The sequence below is a fragment of the Strigops habroptila genome, chromosome 3 (genome assembly GCF_004027225.2).
Source record: "Strigops habroptila isolate Jane chromosome 3, bStrHab1.2.pri, whole genome shotgun sequence".
Lineage (NCBI taxonomy): Eukaryota > Metazoa > Chordata > Aves > Psittaciformes > Psittacidae > Strigops > Strigops habroptila.
This window is the reverse complement of record NC_044279.2, coordinates 79022455-79037169: the sequence shown is the minus strand read 5'-3', so window position 1 is coordinate 79037169 and position 14715 is coordinate 79022455. Positions and strand designations below refer to the sequence as shown.

The window sequence follows — 14715 nt, the reverse complement described above, 5'->3', positions numbered from 1 at the left end:
GTGTCATGTGAATTGGTGTTTCGCTTCTGGGAGATTATGAGTTTGCTTGATTTGGGGATTGTCTGCGATATTTTTACAATGGGGAGAAGGGGACAGATGAAGAGAAACGAAGGAATAAGCAAAAGCCCAGCCAAGGATCCTTAAAGGTTGTGGACAAGCACAGTAGAAAGAGATGGACAGGAAAGTACACCAGAATCGGAGATTTTGGGGCAAAAAGCAAGAAAGGGGCATGTGGGAATCATTAGAGATATGAAAGAGGAGGAGAGATGTCTGAAAGCAGCTCTCCATTCCTATTGCAGCAGCATTTTAAATCTGGGAGCACGGAGCAGAGGAGGTTGGGCCTGGATATGAAGAACAAATAGGGTTCACAGAGGCTTACAGCCAGTCAGTAAGAGCACCAGTGCCCTTCACTGTTAACACTGGACGGGGGGGTTGCTGGAAGGTCAGTGTGACACCACTCAAATAGGCCCAGCACTGCAATTTGCCAGCTGGATGGTGCTATCTGTTCCCAGGTACAATACTGCTGGGATTAGGACAACTGCCTCAACTGTCTGCAAGTACATGGAGACAGCTGGACCAGCAACATGTCCCTCTGGTTTCTCTGGTTTCACCCTTCCCAGCTGAGGGCACCAGGCAAACTGATCAGGGAAGACCTATCTTGCTACTGTTGACACTGCTGTTGCCCTGCCCCAGTGCCCACCTTCTCTTCCGGCTCCCTGAACTGTAGAGGAAGGAAGAGCTCCCCAAGAACTCGATTAACAGTAGCGCTAGTGTTTGGCTCAGAGCTCTTGTGCCTCCCAAACCCCACTGCTCTGCCCCTGTGCACTCATCCCTAACAACGATCCTCCCCAACCGTCTGTCCCAAGACTTCATCCAGATCCAGCTCTGGTTCCCGCTGTAGCACTTTCTGCTGCAGATCAGAGTAGAAGTCGACTCCCTCAGAGACTAAATGGAGGGGCTTGTCTTGGGGCCCATAGTAGCTGCTTATTTGCCGCTGTATGAAGCACTGGTGGTGCTGAGGCTGATCCTTGAAGCTCATGTCATAGCCCTTGATGTGGTTCCTTTTGAACTCCAGCACCGTCTTGGTGTAGGTGTTGAGAGTGGTGACAGCAGAAGCCATGCAGCAGGTGAAGGAAGCCCAGGCCATGCTACAGGAGAGACACAAGAATAGCACATGCTGTGAGAAGCCAAGTAGTGTAAGGAACGGAACTGCATGCGCTGTGATGCACCCTGATCTGCCAGGCAGGAGCTGCTGGGCATGCACATGAATCGGAAAGACTAAGGCTCATAACATTACAGTTCTTAGGGTTTTTTCCACTGCAAAATTCCTCTTAAATCAGTGGGGTAAATCCTGGTGGTCTTCACAACACCCTGTCACAGGGAAGGGAGGGATACAGGGAAAATAAAAAGGGCAGTAGGAAAGTCTGTAACTGGTCAGAGCAGGACAGCATAGCTTGGAACTAAGTTCTGTATTGCAGGGCTGTTCAGTGTCTTCCTGAATATGAGATATGTCTACTTGAGCATAACCAGATGGCCATGCCAACATCTGAGGTCCATGGCTGGCACATGGCACTGGAGTGTTTAAGTCTTAAGAGTCAATGCGGTCATCATCAGTACAGCATTGCAAACTGAACCTGCACTTTCCATGGGCACTTGCAAGGCTCATCCAACTGTTTTTCAAGCCAGTTATGGCATATCAGCTGCAGTTACCTTAACCTTTAGAAAAAGGAACACCGAGCCACCTGCTTTTTGCAGCTGCTCTTCCTGCCTACAGGAAATGCAGAAAAACAAGGCACGTTTGACAGCATCATCACAAGTGTGACACTGGCCTCTGCACTTGGGGAAGAGGTGAGACCAAACAGGGCAAACCACCATAGAGGCAAACCTGATCAGTAGCCGGGTTGAAGGCACTTGTTTAGGTGTGACCCAATTGTTTTGCCAGACTTTGGTAGCTACTCATTTAAGCAACTCAGCAACTATTTATTAAAGCAGAGGATAAGGCAAGGAGAGATTAGCAGTAAGAGAACCACAAGACACTTATCTTTGGAAACAGAAGGTCAAGAAAGGAGGAGGTGGGTTTTCGCAGGGTGTAGTATGGCTAAAGCCCAAAAGGCTGGGGAGATGAAAATGGCTTCAGAGCTCACGTACTAGAATGCCCAGCCATAGTCCCACGTGTGCGGTCTCCAGTCCTCTGGTCCCAGATTAACTGTTGCCTGAAAGACTTGAGTGTACATCATGTGTGCCACCATCCCAAGGAGACCTGGACACAAAAGACAAGAAAGCAACGAATTTACAGCCGGAGCCAGAGCAGCATACTTCAGCCTTGTGGAGAAGAGGAGGCTGGGATGCCAAGCCTGCAGTGACACACTTACCTGACAGCACCGAGGAGACAGCAGCAAAGGCATTGAGCTTCAACCCACAGACAGGGTTGCCAGTATGCAGCATTTCCACCATCAGGAGGATGAAGCTGATGAGCAGCAAGCTGATGTACAGCATCTCTGATCCCAGCGACAGCCACAGGATTCCTACCAGAAACCAGAGACTTCTCACATCAGTACAGGGTGGCTTGTTCAAGGGGGAGTACTCTCCCTTCCCAACCCAATCCTGAAAGGATGTCCTCTGGAAAGAAGGGAAAGAAGGAAAAACAACACACAAAAGCCTATGAGCAAGGGCTCAAGGGATGCAAAAGGTGACAAAGAGTCTGCTGTAGAAGATGGCTTGGCTAGTCTGGCATGACAAAAGCTGAGAGGAACTAAAATGCTGTCTGGAAACAAGCCAGCATTATTCAGAAACAACAAGGGAAAAAGAGAGGGGGAAAGCTGTTTAGCATTAGCGCAAAACCTAGTGGTTGTAGGTTGGCCACGAACACATCTGCGCTGGACATTTCAATGTTCTTATCCATTAGCATAGTGAACTTTGAGGTAGGTTTCTAATCACAGCAATGGAAGCAAATAACTTTTAACTTGGGACTCAACTGGTTAAGTAAAGAACTGTGTGATACATCCATGGCTGCAGCTGGGACCTGGCCTCTGGAATTCAGGAAGCCCCTTGCAGGCCTGTATTTTTCACTGAAACCCCAATTAAAATGAAACTACATTCCTTGGGGTGGATGTCCAGTTAGGGCAATTACATTCACCACTCACCCTGCTTCTTGAACAGAGTGCAGGTACTTTCATGCTGGGATTATGGGTGGGATTCATAATACCACAGACCACAGCTGAGCTCACTGCGGTAGGACTTGGAGGAGAATGAGAAAAGGCACTCTGTAATGGTGAGCTGTGGAAGAGCACAGGATTCACTGAGGAAGAAATATTAATCTGACAAATGAAGCAGCACTGTGAACACTACTGTTAACAGCTATTAATGCCTGTAGAGGAGACATTCAACTGAGGAAAAGGGGTGTGAAGAAAACCCTCATTAATGTGGCACTTGACTCCTCAGTGTTATTAGTGCCATAGAGTCACCCAGCTCTTCAGCAGGAACTGATGAGCTGCATTCCCTGCTTAAAGGAGCTGGCTTGCACACTGCAGTACCAACAAGGAAGCTGTTTCATTAGGGCTCAGACTGCTGAAAGTATCCTGGAGGCTGCAGCACCACATGGGCACAGAGATCTCTGCATCACTTTTGGAGTCGAGGCTCACCACACATGCTCTGTAATCTGGTCTTGTAATGTTGCCTACCTAACGTGGAGCTGCTCTGCATGCACCCAGCTCAGCCTAGAATCAGCAGTCACACCACATACCCCCTTCTCCAGTGCTGGCCCAACTATATAATGGCAGCAGTGCTGGAGGCCAAGGTCATTTTAAGATGATGTTATGTTCAGAAAGGGGTGAGGGCAGGTGACAGAGTTGTTAAGATTACAGTGTCACTCCAAGTTAAGCTCACAGTGACCTTCCAATTAATTTGTAGGAGCTCAGTGTCTTACATGAGCCTTTCTATCAGTGTTGGAATGCAATTAGACAAGGCGCAGTAGGGGAGGAGTGTGAGGGGGACAGACAGAGAGATTTACAAAGACACATAATCTGGTTGCATAAACCTCATTTCTTAGGAAAACAGTCTGTAAGGAAGACATTGGAAGCAACAGAGCCAGAGGCCTGGGCAGGGAATGAAGCACAAGAAGGTGAGAAAGAAGAACAATGCATTGCTACTCCCTGTGAGGTGAGCATTCTGCGGTAAGTGCAAGAGTCATTCAGTAAATGCAGGTGAGTCATTCATTTTAAGAAAAAGTGGAGATCTGCATGACTTCAGAACATTCTTGTACACCAGCAGTACCTGAATTGTGTGAATACTCTTGCCCAAAAGAATAAGTAGGTGAGGTTTCTCTACCCTGCTGTTGTGCCAAGAGCGACCCAAGTTGACCTGTACAGCGATGCCACTGCACGCCACTTGCACCAGACCCCTTATATGGGAATGCACATCGCTTTATAAAAGTGGGTCATCAGTCTTTGCCAGTGCAAAAAAGGGGAAACAAGGCAGAAAAAGAAGATGAGCTCCCTGAAAGTACTCATCTCCCTGCTGACTGTTGCAATTTCCCACTTCATATGGGAGGGAGTTTGAGGTTTCCAGCACTGACCTCACAGATGGCAGTGGTTTAGGCAGATATCTGGGAGGAACCAAGAGGCCAGGATCTCATGCCTGGCTCTTTGGGGACCTACCCTGCTGTCCTCACACAGGTGATATGTTGCAGGTCCCCCATCCCAAGGAGGTGCAATGGGCAGCTACAGTGAGGTATGGGGATTTGCTCTTACCTCTCTCTGCTGGTGGTGAAAGCTCAATAAAGCTACGGCATTTCTCTTCTGAAACACAAAACCAAAGGTATTAGTTCACAAAACAATGCAGGGTACATAAGTGAAAAGAAAGTCTCTTCCTCTCATTCTCTTTTCAGTGCATAGCTCCACTCATCCTGCGTCTACCCATCAGATCTTTTCACCTCTGCTCTCTTTCTTACCATCTTTCCAGATCTTCACTGGGACAAGGTAGGGGAAGGCAATGTCTGCCTGGAAAACTAGAAGTGGCCTTTCCAGAAAAAAACTGAAGCAATTTGTAAATCTTATGCAGCTCTGGTGAATATAAAAATCTGTTGCTGCTCATTCACAACAGTACTGAGGGTCAGGCCTATTAAGTGTGTAGCTTATGACAGGCTGCAGACCCATCACTTCTTCTGAGTACTTGAATTCCCACTCACCCCAGTCTCAGCAGGGTAGCTCTAGCACTGGTTCCCAAAGAAGAAAGCAAAAAACCAGTTCTTCCTAAGCGAAACTGCCTGACAAGAGATGTGAGCCCCTCTTCTGTGGCAGGGAATCACACAGAGATATATATGGTCTTCTGTCCTCATATTTTAGGCATGCTATTTGGACAAATGGTGTTCATATTTACTTTGGCTTTTTACATTGGCCAGATGCAAATGATTGTCCCAGCCGAGGGTCCAAAATTATGATCTGTGTCTCTTACTGCCTGCTGTATTATTGCATTTGAGGGTCCTCTCCTTTACTTGGCACAGTATTTTCTCCCAGAAGTATCAGCCTGCTGCTTTTCATTGTAAGAATCTCATTTTCTTAATTTCTATCCCCAGTTCTAATCTCTCCCAATCTCCTGTATTACTTCTGTCATCCACAGCTCTCAAGACACTACCCAGTTTAGTGCCATCTGCAGTCCTCATTAACTTGCAGTTTGCTACTTCACCTAGAACTTTAATGAGGTTATTCAGTAATGGATCATCTAAACTGATCCTGAGATTAGCCTGAATAATGAAATCCTTTCTCCAGCTCAACTCAAACTCCTTCTGCTCATAGCAGCCCGTTGTTGTTGTTGTTGTCTATGCACTTGCTTCAAAGGCCCAAAGCAGTGGGTGGGTTGTATTTGATTACTTGATTTACAGGAAGCAGGGGACTGGGACTGACTATGTGCTCTACCCCGTGCTCTGCTGCAATCCAGATGTAACACTCTCCCTGCATTCCTTCAGACATCAGGGTTATTCCAGGACTACTTGGTGGCCAGACAATTCTTTCAGAGAAATCTGTCAAGGGACGTAGTCCCATTCCCACAAGCACCATGGAAACACACCCCGACCCAAACCAGTCCCGAATATACACATCTCTTCCGCATCACGTCTGGAAATGCTCATAAAGAAGCAGCCCTCTCATTACAACATGAGTTTCAAGCACATTCTCTCCTGCTCCCACCCCCCTTCTCTCTGCTTTTATTCACCAGTTCTTTATTTTCAAACTCTGACAGCAACAGATAAGAACATAAGAAATGCTATACTAGAACACTGGCTTAGTTAAAGAAGGTGTGATGTCTGTGCTTGGGGAGAGCTGGAGGGAGGGCGGTGGGCTCAGTAGAATGGGCCTGATGAAAGCGACTTTTATCACTGCATCTTTAGATACAAATCTCCCTGTTGGCCACCTTCCGGGTCAGTTCTGATCCTTGATGTGTGTGCCAGGCCATAAGGAGCATCTGTGCACTGTGGGGCATCCACCTGTGCTAGCATGGCACAGGTTTCATCAGAAGGACTTCAGCAGGGTTGGGCAGGAGCAAGCCAAGGATGAAGGGAGGCACCAAAGGGGTCTAGTACAGGTTTCATGACCAGCCCATGGCACTCCAGGGTTTACAGTGCCAGTCCCACATGGTCAGAAGTCATAAATGAAACCAATCACAATATCACAAAAGCTGCTAATAAAATTACAATACTACAGCTCTAACCCTCAGGTCAATTTGCCTCTTAACTTTAGTTTCTCTAGGTTCAGACCCTTTGGGTTTTCCAGGTTTTTTCTGTATCTATAAGGCAGTACTTCTCTCTCTCTCTCAGCCCAGTCCCTATTCAATTCACAAAACCCCTCAGTTTGGTGATTTAAGGAAAACACCATCTATTGCAGCCTTCAGAGTGATAACCATAAATTGTCAACACTAATCACCCTGCTTAGATCTCTGAAGGGACGTGCACAAATGTGCCCTGAGAACATGAAGTAAGCTGTGTGTAGGAATGGAGATATACACAGAAAGGGAAAGGAGGCTCACTGCAGTTCATATCAGGATGAACGATGCTATCACAAAGTCACTGCCGCCACCACTGCTTGCACTTCACAGCCCTATTCCAGACTGAAGAGCACACCAGAGACAACCATTCTGCCTTGCCCCACTCTGTAAACAGCCCAGTGAAGGACAGAAATATAATGACCACAGCAGTGCACAGGGCTGATGCCAACTAGGAAAATGAAGGCGGCTTTTCTCCCAAATATTATCAGCCTCCCGCCTTTCATTTCCAAACTCTGGTGGAGTAAATACAAGGGAAGAAGTTGGGGCTGTTTAGGCAAGATGCTACCTGGCCCTTCCATGCTTTCTTCACAGGAAAGCCACATCCCCGTGTGGAAGTATCTGAAGGCAAAGCGGTCATCCCCGGTCTCCCAGCTGTAGTGCACCACGTCCTGGGATGAAACATTGCTAGCACCTGCATCGGGTGGCATGGGGACACCAATGCACTTGGTGGCCTTGCTCTTCCCACACAAAGGCTTGGGCACTTTTTGGGTCCCAGTGCACCAGTAGCTGCCAAGCAAGGCAGTGGTGGAGAGGCTGAGGGCAAGCAGGTTGAGGATGACAGCCAGGAAAGCACGGCGCCATGGCAATCCCTTCAACAGCTCCATCTACAACACACAAACAGGAGGGACTGTCACACCAGCCATGTGTCCCACGTAGCCTTACAAATCCCAGCTCTTCCCAGCGCACACCTGTAGGGAGGGAATATGAGCACTCTGCCCTCCTTACAACATCCCAACAGCTCACTCAGCATGGAAGAACGATTTCCTGAAGGCCAGGCCAGTGGAGCAATAGGTCAGCTTCAATCATTTAATCATTTCAAAGTACACTGGATATCTGTACAGGGAAAGAGAGGGTGACTCAGTAGACATTGCAGGGCTGAGTGCATCGGGGCGTGTGAGCATATCAGCAAAATAGTAGGGACGTCATGTTCACTCCACCCTGGGAAGAACTGTTAACCAACTTCCTAAAATACTGTATTTTGCCTTTAGATGGGGCATGATGAATGCTCTGTCCAACTAAATGAGAATTCTTGCTGCCAGTCTCCCAAAACACATTTTCAAGCTGTTCACTACTGTACTTAGGGAGGTAGGAAGTCTGTTGATTTCAGAGTGGGAAAATGCAGGAAAATGTTCCCAGATCACTGAAGATCACATATCACAGCAGTGACCTCCTCAGGAGGGAGACACAGCTATCCAGATCTGGCAGCTGGAGTTCAAGCCCTAGAGCAGCACCTCCCACCTGAGCAGGCACTGCTCTGCACATCAGAAATTGGGTAGGGTGGTGGGATGGCAATGTCTCTGCTCTCACACGAAGTGCCAAAGGGCTTTTTTTGTAGAGCAAACATTGCCACGAACACTCTTCCCAGTTCAATCTCATCAGAAAAAATAATCCAGAAAGCAGGTCTTGTACCAAGGTCCTGTGGTCTTTCTTACTCAGAAGAAGCTTAAGGTTCCTGCAAAACCTTGCACTGCCTTCTACGAACCCCAACTTATCACTCCATGGATTGATTAGATGTCTCCTACCCACACATCAACTTTCATGTAATCAACGCATGTCTCTTCCCACGTGGCACTCCCTATGTTTGGCACAACTTCATCCAGATACTCCCACCCTTTCCTATTTATGACTCTCAAAATCTATTTGCCCATGAATTGATTCAGTTTGTACAGACACTGCCTGCTGCCGGTCCTCTTCAGATAGATAACTTTGGTTGACTCACCCAGCACTGAAAGGCCCAGCATGCTGTGGACAGTACTATAAATAAATGATGCGAGACTGAGGTTTGCTTTGTTTGTGAGTGCACCACAGCTAAAAGTGGTGCAGTTAAAAGCATTTGTTCTGCTAACCAGCAAGCTCAGAAATGTGGTCACTAAAGACGTTGCTGAAGCTCCTCTTGGAAAGCAAGACTTCATTAGCATCTCACTGAACTGAGAAAACAGTGCATGATGCAGAACACCCTCATTGAAGGCAAGAAAATACCCAGCTCCTGAAAAATTCAGGAAAAAATATGGTTTTATGCTCTGGCTTTTTTTAACTCTTCACTAGAGCATTTCTTTCTTTCAACAATGGAGATGCTGCACCCTGGAGATGGCAACATCTTAGTAATAGCATAACTAACAACTTCTATGATCTGAAGGCGTGTTGGATGTCACCATTTTCACAAAGCAGATATCTCCTAGGAACAGTTAATTATGTGAAGGTTTCTGGCTAAGGCTGGTGGCAAATTCCTTGCTGAAGGTGTTTTCAATGGAAAATTTGTCTTACGAATGAAAAGGAAATTATCGATACAATTGTTCTCAAAAACATGATTTTTCATCTGAAAATAGAAACCTTCAGCACACATAGTTTTTGATTAATGCTTGATTACAAGATTTTCTGTTGTCAGGTTTCAGTTTGCTTCTGCTTTTATTTTTTTAAAAATACCTTTCCATTCATAATATTGACAAAAATAATTTTTCTGATTTAAATCTTCAATAGTGAGAAGAATATTCTCTCCTGTTGCTTTGTGGTAGTAGTTGAAATGCTATATAATTTCAGAACAACTGATGAGGAGAAAGGCAAAAAAAAGATAAGAAACAAATGAGTCAGAAGAAGGAACTGGATCAAGGATGCAGAGAACACAGGGAATGAGAAGTATATCTGAACTACTCCTTCATGAGAACATTGTCGGAAAAGTTCCTCTCCATAAAACCAAGCACTTACTGACAATAACTGACCATAATATCTAGATAGCCCCCAAACGAAAGAGAGTTGAATTTACCTTGGCAGCAAGTCCTCGAAGTCCTGTTAATTTGTAGGAGCAATGCAGAAATGGGATTCACACTTTGTCTGCTGGTTTTCTCATCTCTACATACTCCAGGAAACGCAATTGCTTCAAGACCCCTTTCTTCTTCATGTCCTCCCCTCCTCCCTCACATCCCCAGTGATTATTAAGTGCTTTCCCTCCAGCCAGCAGCTGTTTTGTGGAAAATGGTCATTTTGTAATCCACAATGCAATCACAGCACAGCTGTTCTGGGAGATTATACGGGAAGCGATTGGTGCTGTGCACTGGGGCTAAGTGTGGAAGGGTGACCTGTATTGACTGAGTAGAAAGTTTTCATAAAACGCAGAAAGATCCCAACCATCTCCATGTGATGGCTGTTTGGGAGCTTGTATGGAGCGAGCTGGCGGCTTTCTGAGTGACCTTAGCTCAGAAACTACCAGCGTCAGGACTGACTTTGGCATTGTATTAACCCTTGCCCTGTGCACTCTCTCAGCAGAATGGCAAAAGGCCACAAGCCCTGGGATGTCTTCCTGGCCAGACCTGCCAGTCGCAGAAAGGGGAGGAGAAAAAGCAGTAGGGAGAGGAAAGTTTGCATCCGCTCTGAGGTGTGAGGATTTCAGACCCTGAAAAGACGCTAAGCCAGCTCTGCCTATGGACACTGGAGATTTTAATGACAAAAGGAGCCCCTCAGCAGAAGCACTGCTGAGTTGCGGACCAGCATCACCACCATAACAGAGGTATGTGAAATAGTGATGAGTCAAACAAGTCCAATATTCAAAGGATGGGAGCATGGGGAAGGCTGTCTGTGTCCCTTGTAATGGCAGCTTTTGCCAAGGCATGAAGTTCACCAGGAATCCCATCTCCCAGCAGCTTCACATTGGATGAAATTGGGAAGCTAGTAAGGAGAGACAGAAAGATTCACACTCACCCTAAGTCCCCTCTGAGCTCTTGTCCTGAAAGTTTAAAGGCTTTTACAATACCTGAGGGTGTTGATACACCTTGTTTGTCATCAGAACAGTGAAAAGTAAGAACGGCATCACCTCTCACGAGAATGAACTGGCATGAAGCAGTGCCACATTGAATCAAACTGCAAGGAAAAGGAGCATCCTGAAAGCATGCACCCCATCTTCCCTATAAAGGCTTTGCCCAGTGTCAAGTGGGTGAGACTGCCACTGCCACTGGGAGGGATGAAGGCAGATTCCCTGCGTGTTTGCCCTGCTGCTCTGCCGGGACAGAGGAAACCAGTGCTCCATCTGCTCTTATCCCCAGTTCCAACACCAGAGCCCAGAGGCTGGGAGGCAGGTGTATGAATCTCTCTGGGTGACAGACCCTGCACAGCACAGACAGCAGACGGAGCTGACAGGTTCACAGTCCCATATGTGGGCTGTGCTATCACGGGCTCCTGACCCTTCCTGCCCTGAGCAGAACAGTCGGTAGCGCTGCAACTATTTTAATCCTAGTCACTGCATAAACTCCTCAAATATAGATAATCATTTCTAAGATGGGCTAAATGAAAGCAATGCTAAATGTTTTCATGCTCCATGGAGTGCCTGCAGGTTGGTTGGTTAAGACAAAGGTTCTGTTTGACATGGATGTGCTTAATTTACTGAAGAAAGTAGAATAAAGTTGACGCTGTTTAAAAGGAGAGTGGTGATTTTTATTTTATTTTCATTATTCAGTTTCTCTGCATGTCAACACCTTAAGTTTGGCTTCTAAATGTGCAGTAAAAAAAGCCTGTTTTTCAGGCTCAAGGATAGATAAAGTCCTTCTCTCTACTGATAATGCTTAATGTTAATAGGTTCTTAATTTTAAGCTTGATAAGATTCTCATTAAAATCCAGGATGCTGTGTCAGTTTCTAAAGCTAGGATCACAGCATATATATTGATGAAATGAGAATTAATTAGATTTACATGGACAAGAATTCAGGTTGAAAAATAAATTTATCAGAAATATGCTACGGTTTCAAAAATATGCATGTATCAGGTTTGGTATTCTGAATAATGGCAGATATTTATCCTTCCAGAAGATGGCAACCTTTCTCTAGTCTTCTTTTTGGGAGTCTGATGTTCAAATGTGTTCTGGGGGGAAGCAACGCCCAAGTTTAGACTTCTATTCCTTCTCCCCCTTTTTCTTCCCCCTCTATCTTCCTCTTTTTTTCCATTTTTATAAACACAACTTCTTTACCTTGCCTGCAATATGGGGGGTGGGTTCTTCTCTTTGAGTTATCTGAGCCTGGGGAGGCTTCTGAAATCACTGGGGAAAGAAAAAAGAGGAATGAATGCAGGAGCTTAGCAGGGTATTTGTTCCGCTGTCTGCCCTGCACAGAGCTATTCTTTCTAATACATTTTCCAATATTTTGTCAAGTACCATATTAACTTTCTCAGTGTGTTTCCATCCCCAGATTATTGCACACAGCTCAGAGAACATCAACTCCAGAGCACATTTCCTGATGCTCAAAGAACTTCCCTCAGCAGAATTTTATGGTGGGATGGGTTTGATTTAGGTTTTGGTGGTGGTGTTGTTTTTAATCTCCATTCCAGCCTTGCCTTAATATGACCAATTATGGACAGGAAAACCAAGCTGTATCTGTTTTTCACCCTACTGTGCCTTTCAGTTTTCTCCTCTGTATCTGGTATTTCCCACCATAACTTGGCTTGGCTAGAAGTTTTGAATGTCTCTTTCTCTTTGAACTCAGCAGCAGCCAGTCCCTGATGACTCGTTTAAAGTTCACCCACTGAAGTGAATGCCCATAGCAGTTGATTTCCTGCGCAGTCAGTCAAGTGCTTGGCTTATAGAAACAAAACAAGGAAACAAAATGCAAAACACAATCTTAGAACAACACCTCTGTGGAGATCGCCAACTCTAAAAAAGCTTGGGCATTTACAAGTGATGCATTTTTACCCTGGCCATACCACATACATAGTTTGGGTGTATTCTGCCCCAAAGCAACACCCTTGACTCCAGAGGTTGTTGGTGGAAAAGAAGGACAAGGAGCCCTTAACAGATAGGGCCCAAAATTGCCATACTTAACTGGCAGGTCTCAAGAGGCACGTGGCACTACATAGCCCTCCATGCAGCAATCCTCCCCAGGAGTATCAGGGATCATACATGCAGTCCTGGCTTTGGCTCTTCAGCTGTCCTGAAGAGGAAAAGAGAGGAGAAAGAGTGGCTGTTTACACTGTTAAGGTCGCTATGTGAAACCTGGACAAAAACTGGCTCATACTCACCCCTCATTCCACACGTTCCTCACACATGACACTTCCCACCGCTCCTGGTTTTGCTGCTTTTTACAGGAAGACTGTCCAGTGCTGCAGTCCCCTCCCGTACCACCACACGGAAAGCAGGATGTCTCTGGGTGGCAGTGACACCAAGAGAGCCAGGCTTCTCAAACCCAGTGACAGACTGCAAATACCAGATTTCTCCCTGAGCTCTGAATAATTCCACTCAGATCGTAACCTTTATTTAGCTGTTTGCATGATGCATTAACTCTTGCTCTGCAAATGAATGACCTCGCCAGGCATATTTTTTCAAGCCTAAACACATTTAAAGGTGAATTCTGTTTTTAAACATGAACTGCTTACATTGCTAGACATCGAGTCTGTGGCAGAACAGAAATAAAGATTGAATTGGAATAAGTCAATGCATCTCAAAGATGAACAAATAAGCTGGCCATCAGTTTGGACCTGCTTTGGACGTTTTCCCCCTGCTTTTTTCTTTTCATCTTCTTTCTTTTTTTCTTGAAACAAGTCTTACTTAGCTGGATTTTTTTATAATCTTTGTGGTTATCAATGATTCATAAACCACATAGAAAGTAGCTATGAAAAGAAAAAAACCTCAAATGAAGCAACACACACTTTGAGGACCCACTGGGGATTCTAGATGCCTCAATTTCTAGGTAGGCAGCATAACACTATTTAAAGGGGGTTGCTTTTCACAGAGTACTTACACTCTAGCAACTCTAGGATGTGTTCACCTGAGCACACAGAAAAAAATGCTAGTTAAGAAATTTATCCAGCCATAAATGGTAAGCAGACAAGAAAAAAGACAACTTTTTGTATAGATCTATAAGGATATTAAAGAGAAACCAGTCCAGGAAAGAGTGCACACAAACCCCCAAGTAGATAAGCACCTTATCCACTGCTCACATCCTCATCTGCTCTTCTGAGGCATCCAGTGAAATACTACAAGGTGATAATGGACTATCCCCACTATTCCTTTCCGACTGAGCATGTAGCAGCCAAGAAATTCCATGAGATCTGACCAGAGGCTTTGAAATGTACCCAGTCTGTCATTTTATTGATGGGTTAATTCTCTCTGAGCTTGGTAATTCATCACTGTACTTTACATCAGCTGCAGGACTGGCAGGGCATCCACTTCTGCAGAATGCGTCTTTGTAATTTGGTAGTCCCTTTTATGAGAATTGTTGCAGGTTTTAAATCTACCACTTATGGGATCTCAGACTGTTACTCCACAGAAACACAAACACCCAGACCCAATGACTAACACAGGCTTATGGGATTTTTTTTATCATCAAGAGGGACCATTGCAACCACATAGTCTCATCTCAGATGTAACAGAACCCAAAGAACTTCAGACAATCATTTCTAGTGATACACAGAGCTCCTGCTGGAGCTATAGCATGTACTTTATACAACTAACTAGTATTGACTGTGCGACAGAATATGATGGAAAACCATCACATCCTCAGAAAAGTTATTCCAGTGGTTAATTAGCCTCATTCTTACATTTTTTCTTTTGATTTGTAAGCAGGGTCTGCTTTAGGTTTCCAGCCTCACCAGGCTGCTCCAACACACAAATAAATTGCCAGTGAAATTATTTCCTAAAAATATTATTGTAAGAGTCACAAATCAATGCATTGCATTAGAGGCACACAGTGTGAGCTAACAAGCTGGC

At 45.4% G+C, this 14715-nt stretch overlaps 1 protein-coding gene across 1 annotated transcript; it reads right to left on the bottom strand.

The window, feature by feature from the left end:
• Nucleotide 1: 1 nt before the first annotated feature.
• On the bottom strand, nt 2–7774 carry GSG1 (germ cell associated 1). The gene is given in 7 exon segments (XM_030478096.1): nt 2–1148; nt 2149–2260; nt 2373–2525; nt 4749–4796; nt 5139–5161; nt 7285–7640; nt 7725–7774. Coding segments are annotated over 6 exon segments (1008 nt in total). The 5' UTR covers nt 7725–7774; the 3' UTR covers nt 2–832.
• Nucleotides 7775–14715: the final 6941 nt, after the last annotated feature.